Source organism: Colias croceus, chromosome 2, assembly GCF_905220415.1.
Source record: "Colias croceus chromosome 2, ilColCroc2.1".
NCBI lineage: Eukaryota > Metazoa > Arthropoda > Insecta > Lepidoptera > Pieridae > Colias > Colias croceus.
Genome location: NC_059538.1, coordinates 8,664,949 through 8,686,377, shown reverse-complemented (window position 1 = coordinate 8,686,377; position 21,429 = coordinate 8,664,949). Strand labels below are relative to the sequence as shown.

The 21,429-nt window shown below is 32.0% G+C and overlaps 1 protein-coding gene across 1 annotated transcript; it reads right to left on the bottom strand.

The window, feature by feature from the left end:
• Positions 1-15,607: 15,607 nt before the first annotated feature.
• LOC123704016 (cholinesterase 1-like) lies at positions 15,608-18,744 on the bottom strand. The gene is made up of 3 exons (XM_045652263.1): positions 18,068-18,744; positions 16,141-17,426; positions 15,608-15,915 (listed from the first exon to the last, which is right to left on the bottom strand). Exons 1-3 carry the CDS (start codon positions 18,245-18,247, stop codon positions 15,711-15,713), a joined length of 1,671 nt encoding a protein of 556 aa, XP_045508219.1. The 5' UTR covers positions 18,248-18,744; the 3' UTR covers positions 15,608-15,710.
• Positions 18,745-21,429: the final 2,685 nt, after the last annotated feature.

Here is a 21,429-nt window from a genome sequence, read left to right as displayed (position 1 = left end):
GAGAGACAAAATAGTTGCGGGGACAAAAGTTGCTCTTGCGCGCTAGCTCAGTTCATCGGTTTTTAACCGACTTCAAAAAAAAGGAGGAGGTTATCAATTCGGCCGGTATATTTTTTTTTTTTTATGTATGTACACCGATTACTCCGAGGTTTCTGAACCGATTTACGTGATTCTTTTTTTGTTCGATGCGGGATGGTGTCGAATTGGTCCCATAAAAATTTTATTCGGATAGGCCCAGTAGTTTTTATTTTATAAGCATTTTTGTCTGTAGGTATTTGTAAATTTTGCAAGTGCAAGTTTGAAGTCGGTTGTTTTTAACGCAGTTATCACTTGTATGTTCACTGTTCCCATTGATATGTTGCCTGTCCTGTCCTTGGAATATAAAGAAGCATGTGTCATAAAAATTAATATTCATATAAGGATAAATAATTGCATGGCATATTAATATTATGAGCTTCGCATTCGATGTTCATACACGAGGACTGCATGTCATAAACTATTGGTACCTACTTATTATATAGTTATATTTATTCATGCAAATTCAAATTGCCTATATTATTTAATAGATATAATAGCTGCTTTACATACTGGCAAGTCTTCCTATTTAAGTCAATATAATGGTTATGCTAATGATTAATGGTGATTGATTGTTTTAAACAGAATTTATATAGACATGCTGTATAATTTAAATTGTAAACGTTTGCAGATTATATATTTTTATTTCATTAAGTTTATTTTGAAATATCTAACATTCTTGTGTGTTTTTATGCAAATATAATAGTAAAAATGTCATGGAGCCTTATAAAGACAAATCGCACGGTGGGACATCCTCTCGATTAATAATAATATTCCAATTATTGCATCAGTGCTGTGTTTAGATATTTTGTAATAAAGTTACAGCATATACATATATAATAACTTTAGAGTAATAACAGAAAGTCATGAATTTGCATGAGTAGTGTAAAGAATCAAAAAGCTTTAGTATCTAAAATTGGGCTGTAAAATGCGTAAAAGGTCTTTGCGTTTCGTTTGGAAACGATAATATGTAGGTACTTAATTATTGTTACAAATAAAGCCATTACGGCCTCTATTTAATTAACTTTGTAGAGGAAATCATTTTGAAACCCATACACTGCGTTAATTTCTATTGAACAAAGATAAATAAGTCCCGAAATAAGATACGCAATAAAAACACTTAATTACATGTCAATCGGATCAAATTATACTATGCAATAAAAATACTTCGATTATTATCTGTGGAGAAAGTATCGATTTTATATCGGGAAGAACATAAGGTCATAAAAGTGTCGAACAAAACGGTGTCTTATTTCGTATACCGTATAAAGAGTTGTAGAAATAACCTGACCTTTTGACTCTACTGAATTCGATAGAACTGGAACTTTAGGGCATTTACATTCTAAGATAATAAAACTGATGCTGTATGCACAATGAAATTGAAGGTTAAGGTACTTGGAAATTGTAATTTTAAATGAGAAATCAGAAACATTAATTACGAAGGATACATTTACTTCTTAAGTTTAGAATAATACTAATATTTTATACTTTTTTTTATTATACAAGGTATGTATTTTTCTATATATTGATACTAAAAATGCATGAGGAATAAAATAAATTAATCGAATTATATTTAAAACAGAGCTGTTGCCCAGATTTAAAAGGTACATCAATTTTATCTTACAACTAGCTTACCGCCCGCGACTTCGCCTGCTTTGTCTAAAACCTAAAAAAATATATACTAAAACCTTCCTCTTGAATCACTCTATCTATTAAAAAAACCGCATCAAAATCCGGGACAGAGAAAGCGGCTTTGTTTTATACTATGTAGTGATGATTAGAATGCCATGCATTACATTTAAAATTTAAAGGTAAACAGTGAAACACAAAGATAATATACGGAAACTCAATAAATTAATCGAACTTATTTCGCCATGATTGCAAACCAGTTTCAGCTTGAATGAAATCAATTGTACATTGCGGCCTCCTCGCAAACTTCGTTTGACTTATCAATTATACCTGTTGAAACCGACTCGGCTTCGATATCTGATAGGTGCATTTTTAATCTACACGAATCACGAAGTATTGTTTGAAATACTTTCAACGCAAAAACAAAAAATACTTCTTACATCTTTTTGTTTTTCTTCTTTAACGGAAAAATATAAGCTTTAATTTTTTAAGCTTTTTTAAAAAATAGTTAAATTATATTCTCCAAATGTTTACATAACAACAACAATTTAATATTTTATATATTGTTATATGTAATTTTAAATATTGTGCAGGGAGGAGAGAGGTATAACATTATGCAGGCTTTTAAAGCTTCATTTATCTGTACAATAATTATTTAAGGTACCATTTTGAAATACTTAAAAGTGACAAAAACGATAACAAAAATAATTGCGGCAAAATAACAAAAGGCGCTTCAGCATTTGCAATATTCTCTTATTTTAAAGCTCTTGAACGCAAAATATAATACTAAAATCAGAATTATTTAATATTTATTGAATTCGAGCTTTCTATTTTTGTCTTCTCTTTTAATGGTATTTTATTTTAAAGAGCTTTTGAGGATTTTGGGTATTATATAAGTCTGTATTATAAAAACACAGTAAGTAATTAAAAATATAAAATTTTAATTGAACTGAATTTATTCAACTTTTAATAAGAATAATATACTTAGTCATTTAATGCTGACTATTCAGTTCGATAATATCTGCAAGTTGTAAAAAAGCGTTACTTATTAAAAGTTTCTAATCAACACTTGTTTTATTGTATCCTTAACAAACGGATGTTATTAATCAATCTCAAGGAGATACAATATCTATTTAGTGTAAATATTTCTGTATATACTATATTTCTAGATCGCCCACTGACGCCCACCTTGCGTTGCGTTGTGGAATACAAATTGCAAGGATATTCGTAATATAAGTAGGCAGTATATTTACGGATAAATTACAATCCATCTCATTTATTTCAAGCGAAGGAATAAATAAATCGTCTATCTTCATTTTCATATTGAACCTTTTTAAACAATATTTGGGTAAATTGCTTATGTATCGACTTATGAATGTTTGTGTCTCAATCACGCCTGTATCACGCAAATAAAGTAGCGGGCTCTAGGCAGTAGAAGGTTTTGAAATAGTCCCTTATTTTTAAGTTTAATAACTTTACACGACTTTACGTTTTAGTTTAACATATTTTGTATAATTTATGCTACCTCATTGGTACACTGAAAATATCATTGCTTGCAATAAAATATAGCATACTAGTATATCTTCAAATGCAAATAAACATAAATCATAACAATTATTGGTATGCGGAACAGTATTCGAGGAGTTTAACACAAACAAGTAACAATACATTACGCCCCTTGAGGACCATTTCACTGAATAATCTTGTAACTTGGGAAGCTGTGTTTAGTTCCGGTTTATTCCATAGAGTAATGTTATTTAGATATCAAGATTCAGACAATCGAACTGCAAGTTTATGCAAGAAATGCAGGGAAAAGAGAACTTAGTTGCAAATAGACAAAACATTATATAAACTCCATTGCCATTGTCCGCGTTACTGTTAGTTTGGATAGTGAACTTTCTTTTTCTATGCTTTTCCAATTCGCTCCGTTTATTTGAATTTCAAAAACACCGTCTATTGGGTTTACTTTTCGTTATGTAGCAGGTAAGTTTATCCACGTAAATATCCACAAAATGAGACGTATATTTTTATCTGTTAGTCTTCGTTTTATTATCTCAATAATATCATTGGTACATTCTGGATCTGGAATAATAAGCTGTCAATCTTCATCGAGGGGTTCAATTGACTGATTATTTATTTATAAACTTATTCTTTCTACTTTTACGATTTTGATGTATTGACATATTATATTCGAATATACTTATACCACCAAAAACATTTTCATGTAAAATGTTGCCAAGACGAGCCCATATGACTCGCACTGTCAAAAAGTTATCAGATCTCATGTAGATCCAAACTTCTAACACTACACGCCCTAACTCTACAAGGCCTAACTTCACAAACTCTACACCTTAGTCAAAATATGTGGCTTGGCCATTTCGCTACATTCTCATCGGCGTAAGGTGAAAAATTAATTCACTGTTCATTACTTTTGTGTTATACATAATAGTTCTTGTAGTAACGAACGGCCAAGCCACATATTTTGACTAAGGTGTAGAGTTTGTGAAGTAAGGCCTTGTAGAGTTATGATATCTATATGAGATCTGTCATCTGATAACTTTTTGACAGTGCGAGTCATATGGGCTCGTCTTGGCAACATTTTATATGAAAATGTTTTTGGTGGGATTTCATTTCTTTTTGTAAGTTGTTTGTAACGTAATTTTATATGTCGATTAATTTTTTATTTAACAAGGAGTACCTATACATATATATCTAGGGGAACCAAGTTTTAGATTATTAGATTAGACCTCTAGCGTCATCAAAATTTAATTTAAAATTACAGGTCTCCTACAAACTCCCAACCCCTAGTTTAAGGGGTTGGGGGATGAAAGTTACAAGTTTTATAATTTTTTTGTTGTTTGTGTGCTAATACTAGCTTACATACAAAATTTCAGCTTTCTAGGACATTAGGAAATACCTTAAGAATTTTGATGATCATCAGTGAGTCAGTGACGAAATTAGCGTTTTTTAGATATAAATAATATCAGAAGTATAAAAGCTAATGTAATTAAAACTTAATATGTTCAATAAGTCCGCTATTGACAATATATCCCGAAAATTTTGTTGATCTAGCATAATCCAAACCCAAGTTATGAGGGTTCAAAAAAACGTCGAAGCGCTTCGAGAAAAGGTAGGTAGTGCCCGTGCGCTTCGCTTGTTCGCTTGGCTCGTCTTGGCGGGGGCACTACCATGCCCCCAGATTATGACTAAGACGTCGAGCTTCGAAAACCATTTAAATTTTCGTCGTATTGTTGCATCTTTGTATGACTTGGTTCAATGTAGTTTTACGACTCGACCACAAAATGCAAGCGAAGACAGTAATGGGCATTAAGCATCGACAGCACAGCACAGCCCATATCGTGGACTAGATTGTGGTTAGTAATGACTCTATTTAAGTCGTACTTAAGTTAGTCATAGCACAGCGGTGGTTAACCTAAGAATTTACAGTTGATCGTATCGGTCACTCGTTCGAATGGTTCCTGCTATAAGTAGAGTCAGCGAATGTTGGTAAAATCCCTCCATAACTGATTAAAAAAAAAAACCTTTACTAGTTTTTCAGATGTGCTTCCACCCGCGTAGTCACTAAATCATACGTCGCACATCTTCAACAACTCCATAATTTATCTATATCTTATTGAGCTACTTCTTTTTAACTTGTGTTTTTATGAGGCCACTTTATGAAGAATTATAGGTACAAAATAGTATAAACTTCAGGATTCTCATTATGACGCATGAGAAGTGAGAAATCGGCTTAAATATATTTTTATAAAGATAAAATACTCTTTTATTTCTCCACTAAGTCTATTAACTTAACAAAATATAAATTTATAACCCAGTAAATCCTCTAGAATAAATTGTGTTCCTTTAAATTGTGTTTCAAGTCGTAACTAACTGTGTATGTAGTTTCACTACTAATCTTAATTTGGTAGACTGCAGGATATTTCTTACACATTTTCGAGTGGCTGATTTAAAATTACTTTTATTTTTATTAGTTTATATTTTTATATTTCTTAGAAAAGGTTTATAAGCACTCGCATAATGTATAATTTCTTTAAGTATTATTAGCGAGTTTATAATGTCAATATGATAAGGAATGGTTTTCTAATATAGAAATATGTATCCAAAAAGTGTGCAGAATTTTTAGACACTCCTTTAAAATAAAAATAAAACTTTTAAGTAATTAAATCGCTGTTTATTTATAATTTGTGTACTAAAATATATCTTAGCTACCCAAAATAATATTATACTTAATTACACTATAAATGTTAGTATGTATAGAATGGATAAGGTGTATAAAATGGCGCGTGCACACGAACAATTTTTCTATAAATTAAAATGCAACCGTCACGCGAGGTGCATAAACGATCACAGAGGTGCTTATTAAAGTAATTTACAAGAGCCCTTAATCAAGATAGAATGGCATGTTCAGTAAAAATAAATCTTAGTAGGAGACCGGATTTTCCAATGACTAAAATTCTTTAGGTAGTAGGTATCTTGTTTATACAATATATAAAATTCTCATTTCACAATGTTTGTAATCAAATTCCTCCGAAACGGTTCGATGTATTAAAAATTTTATGCATTTTCGACTACCTCTAGGATGGTGCAGAGCAAATAATAACCTACCAAAACTTTGATAGTTCGTTTGATTTGTTACAGATTTTTATGTGTCATTAAATAAGTGAGCTGGTGTAATAAGCGTGCATATTTTTAATTTATACTTAGTAGTTGCAGTATTAGGCAGACCGCAGATGGTTTATTGCACAAGTATGAGAGTATTATTATTTATTACCATATAAAATTATTATTTTCTTTAGTGAACGTTCCTTTGATTCTTATCAGTAATAATTTGTAAGCTCACTACACACATGAAAATGCCTTGCATGGTGTTCCCCTTGTACTTGTATTCCCATTTATTATTTTCATACACATTAAACGTTTTTATGCACATTTTACGACGCATTGCGTGTCCCATAAACACATGAACAATGGCGGCAATCTTTTTTAAGATAATTTTTTTACCTTATTTTTTACATACGAGGATTGCTCAAATTTTACCTCATTTACCTGCGTTCTATTCCCCGTATAGCGAAGGGAATCATTCATATATTGCAAATAATTACACTGTTGTACAATAACAACGTTGTAATAATGATCGTACTTATGTCATCGTGTCACTTTTCAAACTGGAATCCTTCTTTTCATTTTATTCGGTAAAGTAAATACAAGAAAACCTTCAAAATAATACTCTTAACTAGACCATGTTTTCAAAACAATCGAGCTTATCAATCAAAACTTTTTGAGTAATAGACGGAAAACTTCCGAATACTTTGTAGGTTAAAGTTCGTAAATCTTTGTAAAAGCAATGTGATAACACAACGATTTATAAGCTTAAAGTTTAATATGAAAAACTATATTTAATTTAAAACACCGTGAATATTAATATAATGTCTGGTGTAATATGAGTACCTACATGTTCTTGAAAGCTCGTTAGCGCAACGCGAAGCGGTAATCGCATTTAAGAGTATCATGCACGCTTGCCTCAAACGCCGCTTTGCTATAAAATACACTTCAAACCATTACATAACTGCTGTTAAGACTCAGGGCTCTACACACGTACGTGTAATTACTCTGGGTTAGAAATAATCATTTAATGGGCAATTTTCTAAGGATTATATATTTTCAACAACATAACAGCTAGGGAAGTAAGGACATGGTATCGAAATCGATATTAGATGCGCGGACGAGAATCAAAGCATTATTTAAGAACTAGCTGTACCCGCGACTTCGTCCGCGTGGAACAGTGACTGCGGGCAGCATATTTGAATTACAAACAGTTTGTGTAGCTGAAAATCTACTCTACAGTAATGCTTCCCTATAAACGATGTTTGACGTATGGCCATCGGGGACGAAAGCATACAGGCTCCTAGGATTGCTAACGCGTGACAGAGCTACATATAACTGACCGTGCGAGAAACAGCTGATACTAAGATCTACACCAACAACTTTAAAGTTTAAGCGTCTGACCTTGGGCTTTATTGATTGTCATCGCAAAACATAGGCTCACCGGAAATTGCACTCGCTTAAAACTGAATGGAAAATTATTTGGTATGACGACTATAACTTTTTTATTTATGAACCGATTGACATGAAATAAAAACTAAATGTTAAGTGAAGCTTATCACAATATATTAGTGAAAACCGCATTTAAATCGGATAAGCCGTTTCTGAGATTAGCGTGTTCAAACATACAGACAAACAGACAAACAGACAAACAGACAAACCGACAAACAGACAAACAGACAAAAAAATTTTTAACTACAGTTTTGGGTTTGGGATCGATTTAATAATAACACCTACTCATTTTTTTTTTACATATTTTGATTGTACAGACACGACTTTTCTAGAATTTTATTATATGTATTGATTTATTAGACAGGATGATTTAAATTTTCAATATCATTTTTCGAGGTTTCCTTCCTATTTATTGGAAAAATATCCATCCAGTATGAAATATTTCGGTCCGACTTATAAAACAATGGACTTGTTAATTATGTGTAAATGGTTGAGGATCTACCTACTAAAGAATAAATCACAGGAGTTAAAGTTCCTACAAACTAAACATTTCGTTGTTCAGTTATGAGAGGTTATGGGCGGGCGGCTTGATTCTGTTTCTTTTTTAGTGTAGGTAGGTAATCTATAAAGACTCATTTTACATAATGTTTCTTATTGCATTTCCTCTTAAATGAAACATACGGATTCGGCAAATTTTATATATTGAATACGATTGATAGTTTTTAGAATATTCAAACATATTTTAATGTACCTACACCTAGTCTCCCTCACCTGTAATTTAAACCTTGACACGATGTTTGCGACGGTATTAAAATAAAACAAAACGAGCAAATATTAAATTGTACTCAGAGAGGTTTATGGTTAAAAGCAGCACGTCCTTATAACCGAAGAAACTGCTTAAAACAAAGGAACGTGCCTCGGTTAAGAGCTTTCAAGACACTCCGCATAGATGATATAATTGTAGCAGTAACAACTATTCAGCCATATATTCATTAAAGTTTCGTAGAGAATGACATTTTTTATAACTACATTTAAATTTGTGGGAAACGGTCGTTTTAGTGTCTACAATCTACGTGCTAAACTTTAATCACACTAGAGACCTATATTTAAAATGAGATTAACCCTCAACGATTAATTTTATTTGAAAGTTAGTAAATAACTAAATAGGTATGTTCTTCGTACCTAACTTTGAAACCTCGAAGTCAGTGTAATTATAAATTAAGTCTAGTTATGTAAATTCATACATAATACTACTTCAATGAAAACCATTTTATTGGTTAATCGAATTTATACCTTATAAAAACTACACAAAAGGATATTTACTACAACAACCTGTATTAAGAATAAAATGCAAATAAGCTGTCTATTATGAAATCTATGCCACGTTGCAGCGCCGATGCAAAAATTTTAATGACGGCTGTGCTTTGCCTAACAAAAGCACACGGGCTCCGGACACATCACTTTAAATACACGCAACAAAGCTCAGAAAACAATTAGGTCTTTCTAATCTACCCTTAGCTACAACACAATATGGACCATTTTTCCGTGTATAGGTTTCGAATATTGATGCGTGATTGTGGCGGTATCCTTTCTTTATGGGGGTTGTCAACGCATCATTGTCTGCTCGTTGTGAGCGCTTTATTGCAGAATTAAGAACAGATTAGGGTTCATTTATTATAAACACGTGTACAGCGTTGTTTCCGCTACTGCGAATGATTAATAGCTAGTCTATCGGCGTTAATTTAAATGGCGCTAATTTATTTTGTATACGACGTATTTTGCATGATGAAATTATTTATATTTTAAGTGATGAGTATATTCATAGAAAGGTAACTCTTGGATATCGATTCTATTGTTTTGTCGAAAACTAATAATTTTGCAATTCGGGGCAAGAGATCTCTTAAGATAGATAGATTACCTAATTAATTAGTTTCTTTAGTTGTATTGTGTGGATCGTTTGATATCTTTTGCCTATTTTTATCAACCGACTTCAAAAAGAGGAGGAGGTTCTCAATTCAAATATAAAATCATATCACCAATAAATATGAACTGTACGATGTTTAAAATACTATAATAATAACAGGGACTATAGTCCTTTCCACCTAAGATGATTTCTGTGACACATCGATTTTTGACACGTGTAGAGATGTCTGTACTGAAATCGTATCAAATGTTTCCGATAATCGATAATATTTTATATGGAAACGAAATCGATTTGAATAAAGTACCAAAATTAGTTTTTTCGGCATTTCGCCAACAATTAACTAAGGAAACTTAGCAAACAACAGCAACAAAAAGTCAACAATAACAATTAGTAACAATAACAGAATACCACGTAAAGTATCAATATAAAAATGCAACTTGTATACAAGGCTGACGCACTCGTACAGACGATTGACTCGATTGACAAACGATCACAAGATGGGCGCCGACAAGAAGCTTATATCCTCTTGGGCGCCGATTATATGATTTTCCAACTCTATGATTTTTCAACGATCCATTTCATGTACACGAATTGCGTAGGTATTATATTTTTGTGTTATTTTATTTTATTTTTCATTATATTTAACTAAACAATACTGTTTTTGATTTATAAGCTTAGGATGTTTCATTTTTATATTTTTGGCAATAATGCCGCCATAAAAGAAAAATATTATGCACTAAAATTATTTTGGCGTTTTAAACATAAAATATAATTCGGAACACGATGAAGTGTCACAGGAATCATCATAGCTGAAAAGGACTATAGGACAATAAATAATACCTAAAGTAGGTAGGTAGGTACTTTTTATTTTTTGCCTTCGCACAAGTTCTTAAGTTCTGTAATCCACTGAATATTGTTTATTCTCGACATGATTATGAAATATATAGCTTACAAATAAGAAAATGTTTTGAAAGGAAAGTTTTCGACGAAACAATAACAAGAACCGAAAGTAAAAAACATGAAAAATCCACGTTTGAAATCTAAAAGAATAACCAACAATATCTGTCCCTGTATCTACTTTTTCAAAATTGGCTGGTGGGTGAAAAACAAAAGATTATTTAAGAATTTTTGAGGTATAAAAGTCCATCCTCGATGGTCAATTTTAGGCTTAATTTTTTCAAGCTAATTTGTACCTAAATAAAGATGTCGATAGCTTTGTAAAAACTTGACTTCGTTGATTTCAAACGATAATTTAGAAAACATTAGAAAATGCAAAGCCGCGAAGTAGGTAGGTAGTTCTGAAAGTTATCGTGGAAAAGCAAGCAATAAGTGACTAAAATTTATTGGAAGATTTTCTATTTTTTAATAATTACACATACACAAAATCATCACACCGTGCTGCAGCCAGTGTTGAGTTCGACAATCTATGAGTTCGACTTTCTTTCTTTTCGATTGTAACCGTATGATATACATACATTTTCTATTATAGATATCATAAATAAAATTATTAGCATTTATATAGACGTATAATAAATAGTCTGACATGGTCGGACGTAACAGATTAACTTGTGTCATCGGAATATTGTACATCTTGATATATTGCCTCGTAGCTTCCCGTGAGACCCAGCGTTTACAAATAGCTTTAATATGAATAATGCTTTCTAAATTAAGCACAAATAATATGATATGTTTCATTAGTTAATGTTATTGATTAATTTTGTTGAATGGATTAATAATTATTGTTACATGTATACTATGTTTAATATATATTTATTTATTTATACATTTGATAAAATATATTGAAACATCGAAATCAACATATTTCTATTATTTTATCAACTTACTTTTTAACTTAATTAGTTACAAGATTTGTTAAATTATAGGCAAAGTATTAAAGAGCATGTAAATATTGCTTTTAGACAATTTGCGCTACAATGTGGAAAGGGGCTAAACTTTTCATCCAAAAAATCATAAACCAAAAAGAGACGTATAGGTACACACGTGAACTCGAAAACAACGATCAAGTCAACATATCCCTTAGTCTCCCGATAAAACATACTTCATTTTAGAAAACGGTAAACGCAGTTGCATCCCCCGAGTAAGGTTTTATCACACCCAGTAAAGTACGACAGTATTGTCTCTACAGTCTACAAGAAGTAAGCACCGAACCGTTATTTGTTGAAAGAAAAACAACAGCGAACATTCTAGTAACTTGAAAGCTTCCACGTTATAACATTTTCCTTAGCGAGGGCAACAATAACATTTGCGGAGCGAAAACATTGTTATAGCCAGTTCCATTGACGACTAATTTAGCTTGTATTTTTATCACGTTACACAATTCAGTTATGACGAAACTTGTCCTCGTTAAGTAAATGTTGCCATATTCATCATCAATAGCCCATAATATAAGTTCCCACGGGGCACGGGCCTCCATGAGGGTTCAGGTCATAGTCCACCTAAAATATACGATCCGGTTCAGCCACTGTTTATTTAAATTAAGGGTTAATTGGAAACTAGCCCATCCTAGTTGGAATTGGTTGAAGTGGCATAAAAAATAGAATTCTGACTACTAATGTCTGTGACTAATGTGAACTAGTTGTCAGTGATTACCACAAATCTGGGGGCACGGCAGTGTCCCCGCCAAGTCGATCAAAAAAGCAGCACGGCTGATCATCCTTTTCTCGAAGCAATTCAGGCCATTTTCGACCCCTATATCTTTATCGCTACAAAAATAAAATAATCTTTATCAAACTTAAAGTAAGTTCTATATTTCATAGAATTCCGATTTTCAAGATGTGCTTTGTTCATGAGAAAAACAACTCAACTTTGTTTCCCCTTTCACTGTAAAATCATAATAGGATTTAAGATGCTCGTACCTACCTACGATAATGCAATTAAAAAGCTTGTTTTAAACCTGTAAAAGGCTTCGGCGAGGACTTATTGATTTTAATACGCTAAGACATGATATTTAGTACCTGTACACTCAGTGTGACATTTTTATGGGTCTCATATTTTCCGGAACATAAATTGCTGTTTATACGAACGTCTCACATGTGGCGAAAGAGTTTTTCGTACCATTTTTATTCTTTTCAATAACGATCCATCGAAAATCATGCATTTCTCTTTTGTTACAGTGATTTCAAGTAGGTAACTACTAGTAGCTGGTATGTGACCTATCCACTTCTAAAAACGTCCAAATATTATCATTTCCAACTTACCAAGAACTCAATACAAACTATCTATTACCACAGACTAATAATAATATACTACGTATACACTATTACTTACCCGACGATTTTTTACTTTACAACTATGTATTTATACAACTGAATAAACCAAGAACTCTATCCGAACAAAACAGGGTAATACAAAAACCAATCTCGAAAATACCCACAACAAGAGTGGACGGGTTAATACAGTAATGCGACACGCAGGATCCCTAAGATTTATTGTAAAACTCGATAGCTATCCAGCGGGAGCGATAAATAGCGAAAAGTGGATAACAATGAAAGCAATACTTGCAGACGATAAAATATGAGCCGGGGTTTAGCTATAATAATATTTGTCAAACGCCTCCGTAATGAATAAAGAGGATTCGAATTATTTACGCGTTTAAGCCCCTAAGCGTTTGGAATAAATATAGTTTTATAATTGCGCTATTCAGAATTTTGTGGACGTTATACCTATACTTTTGGTTCCAAGTTATTTTGTCAAAAAATAATGAATACATTGAAAATTATTATTTAAAAGATATTGTGAACGTTTCATGCATCATAAAGTGTATGAAAATTAATTAGGTAGTCATTATCATTTCTTTTGTATGTATTTAACACACAATTTTAATTACTTACGTAAATTAGATATCTAAGGCCGCCTTTACACCTGTAAGTTTTACTTACGTAAGTCACTTACGTAAGCTACTTACGATAAATTTTCAAGTGTAAACACTCGTTGTAAGTAACTTACTGTAATTTTTTACAACTTTCGTAAATTTAAAAATTACAAGTCTAAACGTGTTCGAGTTTGCTTACGGAAGCGACTCGCAGCTTATTGAATTATTTTGATAAGTTGAGAACTCACCAAAACAATGTCCTCTAAACAAAAACAAAATAAAATCTGGTCACCAAACGAGGTAGAAGCTTTAATTACCGCTTTTGAAGCACGTCCCATACTGTGGGACTACAAAAATAAAGAATACAAAAACCGCCTAAAAACAAATTCACTACATGTTGAACTTAGCTAAATGTTTAATATCACTCCAGATGAAATCATTAGAAAGTTGCATAATTTGAAAGGAAAATTTAGCCAAGAAGTGACAAAATTAAAGAAAAAGAAGAGCGGCAGCGGTACTAACGAAGTTTATGTGTCAAATTGGCGGTATTTTAATGCCCTTTCTTACGACTTGCCCTACTGATTTAATGTAAACGGGCGTGTAATAATTTATGTAAGTTTAAACTCACAAAAATTACGTAAGCATTATTTACTGTAAGTTTATTTTAAGTGTATATGCAACCGTAAGTCAGTTACATAATTTTTACGAAAGTAACTTACAGGTGTAAAGGCGGCCTAACGTATTATCTTGATAAATGTTATTCAAAGAAAAATCATTGACTCATCAAATCGTCACGCAAAAACAGTTAACAGAACCCTCCAGCATTAAAAATACTAAAATTTTCCAGATAACATCAGAAACAACGGTTGCCATTGTTTTAGTTACCGAAGTGATAAATCAGGTGCCGTATGGGATCCCGAAATGTGGAATGTTCAGCTTGCTCTAGCTTAAGTTCCGTTCTAATAGTTTACAAAATAGTCATTAGAAATTTTTATAAACAGTTCACAACTCTTATTAATTTCATCAATTGATTGCCAAACAATTTTTAATAGCAGTCCTGTTTTTTGAAGAGTAAATTATGTTAAATAAATCGTTTTTTGAAAATAAAAATTATATTTACGGAGGACAAGTTATTGATCATTGATATTAATTATGGAGTCATTATTATAAACAAGTTTTTGGTGTTGGTTATCATTGTTTTGTCATTTAAATATCTTTTTTGTTCTAATCATCGTGATCTTTCCAGGACTTTTGTTGTAGTAGGTATCTATTCAAGAGATAAATCGCTTCTCAAATCTTTTTCAGTTAAGGCAAGCTCTCGCCGAAGGCTTATCTCTAAGTTAATTATTGTGAAACCTTCGAAAGTTAATTAAGTCACTTTATCTTAGAGAAGTTCATTGTTGGAATACATTCAGTTCATCGGAGAGACCCTTTAATAATGTTGTTTATTCTATAGAATTAATCACACTGTTTGGTAGAAATGTAATTAAATATCCAAGCGAACATAACATGAGTTACTTGTATATTATAAAAAACCATCTAAGGAAGCGCGCTCCATCTTAGACCACATCTCAGCTTACCATCAGGCGAGATCGTGGTCAAGCGCTTCCCTATCATACAATAAAAAAGATACATTTTATAAGTATACGATATATATTTTTAACAGTTTTATTCATTACAACACATTAAAATCTAGGTACAAGTTATTATTTTAACAACGTATATGATTAATGAAGAACTATTTATATGGTGTAATTCCATTTTATAATATTTTCCAAACACTTTTGTATATTATATTTTATGCTGTCTATATTCTATAGTTTAATAAAAAAATCCTTGAAAAATTAAATTTGTTGATTATCATGATAACTAAAAATAAAGACAAACAACAGTATCTATCCGACTGGGTACCTACTTATTTACGTCTTAACCCTGATTATTTTAATCATTTATTAATTAATAATCACAATGATTGGAAATAATAACCTATATTTTTTTAATCTACTTTAAAAACTTTAATTATATCAAGTTTATTTTTTTTTAATGGAGCACAATAGTAATGATTAGATATATTTGTTAATTATAAGGGTTCAAAATTCATCGTTTTTATAATTTAGAAATTCATGATAGATATTATATATTATATCACGAGGAATCACAATTTTTACAGCATTTTTAAAGCTCAGTACGCCGTTGAGGTGGTGTTGGCGGAGGTGATGGTTGACGGTAATGTTTGTCATAAATCTCTTCCCAAAACTGTGTTCTCTCTTTCAACAAGGATCCTCCGAGCTTCATAGGGTTGTTAAGAATCATGTGGGGAGACCAGTCCTTGCCGACCGGCGGCCAAGCTGGTAAGTGTGACCCTTCAGGAACAGGCTTTCTGAAAATACAAAATAAGTGAGCAATGATTTTATCAATTAAATCGTTGCATGAACAAGTTTTGCATACAACAAACGTAAAATATGGTGTAGTTTGCACTTTCTTGGCAAATGAATTAAATTCTGAACAAAATTAGTGTGCAAATAATTTAGAAAAGCTTTTAAAATTTATTTTAACGTAGAGCTTACACTGTTAGTCAAGAGATAAAACCAAAAGAGTTACATACCCAGTTGTTGCAAAGTTATACCACAGATCGCGAAGTAAATTTTTCATTTCTCTATGTTCTTTAGTCATGACATTTTCATTAGAATGAGTAAAGTTGCCATCACCTATGTCCGCTGACTGCGCACAATGTGTAGCGCCACGGACGTTCGTGTGAGAAATAACAGGTGTATCGTCGTCGACAAAAGTATATTCATACAGGTATATTCTATCATTACCGGCCTCAACGTGAAACTTCACAGACCTCAATGTACTGTACGTAAAAAGTAAGTCAGAAAAAAAGTCTATATAACTCAAAACTTTATCATCATTAACTTGACCATCCCCGAAATAAAATTTCTTTATTTTATTTATCACATTATTCTTGTCCTCTACATTTTCAAATTGTAGATCTGGTGGCAAGAAATCACCAAAGTCATTGTTCATTTTTTCTTTCCACTCCGTGAATGAAACTTCACGTAATAAGCCTTCCATGTTTGCAAATCCATAGAGCATTGGTAACTTCACATAGTTACCATTTTTTAGAATATTTACGGGAGAATCAACAAGAAATTCTTCTCCATCTGTATCTCTTTCAACACATGGACTGAACAAAAATGTCGAATCTGTTCGGTCAAAAGTTATTTTTGATGACAATATTTCATATGAAATAGTTTTGTAAAATTCTTCAAGAGCATAAAAGTCATCAACGTTTGCAAAATTGAGGGACCTGGCGTAATCTTTAGCAACGGCAATGGGATCTGTTTGAACACTCCAAGGGGCCGTATTAGCTCCACTTTCCGGAATAACTTTCGTAAATAATCCTTTAGTCATTTTTGACAACATGAGTAAATCAACGGACGAAGAACCAGCGCTGTAGCCAGCAATCGTTACATCGTCAGGATTACCTCCAAAATTCTTTATATTTTTCTGAACCCAACGCAACAAAGCTACTTGGTCTTTCATACCAGCATTTCCAGGGACATCTTCTGTTCCCATGCACAAAAATCCGTGAGCTCCAAGACGATAGTTAAAGTTGACCACAATTACTTCTTTGTTTTTGACCAAATTCTTATGAGCGATAAAATTTCCAAAACCCATTATATAAGCTCCTCCGTGAACGTAAACAATGACTGGAAGATTCTCCTTCGTTGTGTCTGGTACAAATATATTAGCTATCAAACAATCTTCTGTTATTAAGAGAGGTCGCTGAAACATCGGCAATACAGAGATGATATCTACTTGAGGGCATATTATACCTTTATCTATTGCCTCAAATATGCCTGCCCGGGCTATCGCAGGTAATGGTGCCTGGAAACAATAATAAGTTGTGAGTTCTAGTTATAAAATGAAATAATCAATATAAATTATCTAAAATTAACAGTTACAAATCACAAACAAATAAATTTTCATGACTTGCATAATAGTACGTAGTAGGTATATTATTTCTAGTCTGTGATAATACCTATAATCTTCCTTTAATACTATCCACGTAATGGTTATTTATAGACAAAAAGTTTTTTGAATGTAGAATTTATTTGCGCCAATGCACTTTAATAATATGTAACTATATGTACTTACAATAATTTATTATTAACTATTACGTACTTTATTGATTTTTATGTGATATTAACACTTAAATATTATAATTAAATCACTAAGTACGAATATAATATAATTTATTTAATTGCCTATCTTAAAATAATAATAATAAATAAATAAATAAATAATATTTTAATTCCAGTTATTTCATCCATAATCCATCCAATCCATAAGTGATTGACATTTTCGAATAGATAGAAGAGCACTTCACCGTGGTGTAGGTACGTCTCCATCTAATTTAACTGTAAGAACGAGTTTCTCATGAAAAAACTACCTAATTATTTTAATTCAAACCTTTCACAAAATATCTCTTAGAATATTGCACATTAATTATCGTGTTACTAATTTACCTTAAATCTCTGCCTGCCAGTAGGAGCTTTCGCGTACGGGATGCTATAGAATGCAAAAATCCCAGAATCAGAATCCCTGTATCCTTTCACAGGACCCTGCTCAGTATCCACAATACGCGATTCAAGGCCATGACTTATTGAAACGGCCGTGAAAAATAAAGTAATCAAATATCTCCACATTACTACACGCTTCGAGGGTCGAAGTAACACTGGTATTAAGATATAAATTGCATAAGTATATAATATGATTAATGTACCTATTAGATAAAAAGTTTACATTTAGACAGATAAGATATTTTTGCTCGTCTAGTTATTATTTCATAGAAATACATGTTGTGATCTAGACGCATTATAAACTATTGGTATTTTCTTTAACATTATAATAATTTCTAGCTCATATACAGGACTATGCAGAAAAAGTTTAGAGATCTCATTCCGTTTATAAAATATGATACAAAACTAAGTAATTTAAGAGATGCGCTTTTCAACGAAATGTATAAATTGATATTATTACAATGAATTATTAATTACTATATACTTAATATAACTGTTTTATAGCTTCTGTTTTTGCCCTCGTAAAATGTTTGAAATACCAGAATTGTATTTAAAAATAGTTAATAAACTTTCAAGACGTTAATGTATTTTTAATTTTCTACGAAAAGAGCGGTTAAGATCTGGAGTGTATATCAGTGAAAAATTTGTTTGTGTTCTTTATGAGTGTTAAAAATTTTGTTTTGGGTTCTTTAATGCAATAAAAGTCTTGTCTTTTAAGATAGTTTTGGTTATGTTCGAGTACCTAATAAGTAATACAATTAGTATAACTGAGACATCTCCTATATGAAATGACTTCTCTGATCTCTCATAAGAAAGAAGTGTTAGTTTCGGCCAATATTCAGAACAATTATTATCAACTAGCTTCCGCCCACGACTTTGTACGTGCATCTCCGTTTTTCCTCGTTCCCGCAAGAATTTCGGGAAATCCTTTCTTAGCGTATGCCTACGTCCTAACATCTACCTGCATGCCAAACAGCCCGATACGTCCAGTGGTTTGTGCGTTGATAGATCACTATATCAGTCACCTTTGAGTTTTATTATATAGAAGAAGATTTTTGTGTGTGTGTTTTACTTGTATGGTTTTGAAATAATTCAATCTATACATTAAAATACTCATTTAATAAAATGTATCATTATACTTTATTGATTTGTATAGTATTTGTAGTACTTATATAGTAATAATGAATAATCTTATTATTACCTGTAACGGTTGAAATGCCAAATCAAATTAAAAACCAATCAAAAGTAAATTAAATACACTTCATTAAAGAAGCTTTATCTTTTAAAGTTGCTGGACTCATGGATTCCCTATTCACTGAAGTTTTCGCTAAGCGACAAGAATTTATATCGCCAAAGCAAGCTTAGGTTAAAACAGCGTTTTGATGAGGGGCTTCAACTCCCGAGAATTATTTTGCTAAGTCGCAAATAATTTTTGTTGCAAACGTCTTAGCCCCTCTGGGGCTACAGGCTGGGTCACAGGAGTACTGAATCGGCAAAACCTATTTGCGACGTACCTTTTTAATGACTGGATTTTTGCAAAATTATATTTTCACAGTCAATTATTTTATTTTATTTTTTGCTGTTGTGTAGTTTCCATTTATTGCTTAGGTAGGCATTTGAAGAAATGTAAAATCTACTTAATAATACTGACTTGATTATGTTTCCTGTAATATACAGGGTGTAATCGTTAAGTGTGCACAAGCGATTATTCCGTAACTATTGCAGATACCAAAAAACTTTAAACTGATATCGAAAGTACTTAACCTAATGAGTAAAATGGCTATAATAAATTTTTAAAAATAAAACGAGAAATGTCCAAAAATGTTACATTAAACGCTCCCATACATTTTATTTCCCACACATTTTGTATTCATAGCAGATTTTCGAAGTGATGTCCTCATTGTGCAATACAATGAGGAGCTCTATTTACAGTTTCTAAATGAACTGCCCCTCAAATTTGCGAAGTAATTAAAGCAGAAAACCAAAAAAATAAAGAAAAAGCTAAAATCTTTCATATTAAATGTACTAGGTTGATCCAAAAGTAATGATAATTGGGTATTTCCTGTGCACATAAAAATATTAAATAAATGTTTTTGCTTGCTCATGTATTCACTAAGTAATCACAAAAAAATCATATCAATAGGCCACGTTTCCAATTATTTACATTAATTTGAATGTGAACCGTGCGTGCCAGAATGTTTCCCGACGAAAAGAAGAAACAACGATTCGACATGTAGAGGGTAAATTTCTAAATTTTTAATGATATCAGGATAATTTTTTGTCACGTTTTGTGGTCATGGACGTTACCCGAGTTCACCATGTTTATGCTGAAACCAAAAAACAATCAATGTCCTGGATGCGAGCTTCCAAAGTGACGATGAAGAAATTCAAAGTGAAAATCAGTAGGTTAGATTAAAGCGGTAGTTTTTTGGGACGCTGAAGGAATAATTATGGTGGAATATTTTAAAAAGGTAGCCACTTTATTGGGCTCTTACTAAACAGACCAAATTAAAAGATTACGGTAGATTAGTTAGGAAAAGAGACATGGCAAACTGCGGACCTGAACGCTGTTTCACCAAGACAACGCACCAGATCACAAAGCGTCAGTTGCGATGGCTGCCATTCAAAAATCGGCATTCCAAATGCTTGAACACCTACCCTATTTTTAGATCTAGCTCCCTATTTACTTTTATCTCTTTCCTCGGCACAAGAAACACTTTCTTAGCAATAAATTATTTTAAGACGACAGCGAAGTGAAGGCCGCGTGGAGGGGTTTTTGTGGATGAAGTCAAAGTTTTTTTTTTTAAGTTTAGGAAAAAAAATATTGAAGTATATTTTCTAGTTAGAAGACTATCTAGAGAACTAACATAATTATTATAACTGTAATGACCTTGTTTAATATTGATTATCATTACTTTTGGATCAACCCATGTACATGGGATATTCGTATCTCATACTAAATGTATGGGAGGGATTCAAGTTAATTTTTTAGATATTTCTCGTTTTATTTTTAAAAATTTATAATGGCCATTTTACTCATTATGTTTAATACTTTCGATATCAGTTTAAAGTTTTTTGATATCTGTAATAGTTACGGTATAATCGCCTGTGCACACTTAACGATTACACCCTGTATAAATAATAATATTAAATGTGGCCATAAAAAAAATTGTGTCCGTCGTCAGAAGTGAAACTTCTTTGGCAAGATTCAAAGATACCAAAATCGTCGCCTTTATACTCATGACATGACGGTATCGCTATGAGGCGACCTTGAAATTATACTCTCAACGCGCCTAAAAAAGTTTCAC

Excerpts from the sequence above, each read along its gene's own strand:
- LOC123704016 (XM_045652263.1), bottom strand. The coding sequence starts at position 18,247 with ATGTGGAGATATTTGATTACTTTATTTTTCACGGCCGTTTCAATAAGT. Across the intron at positions 17,427-18,067 it reads CTGGCAGGCAGAGATTTAAG|GCACCATTACCTGCGATAGC; the intron begins GTAAATTAGTAA and ends TATTGTTTCCAG. Across the intron at positions 15,916-16,140 it reads TATAACTTTGCAACAACTGG|AAAGCCTGTTCCTGAAGGGT; the intron begins GTATGTAACTCT and ends TTGTATTTTCAG.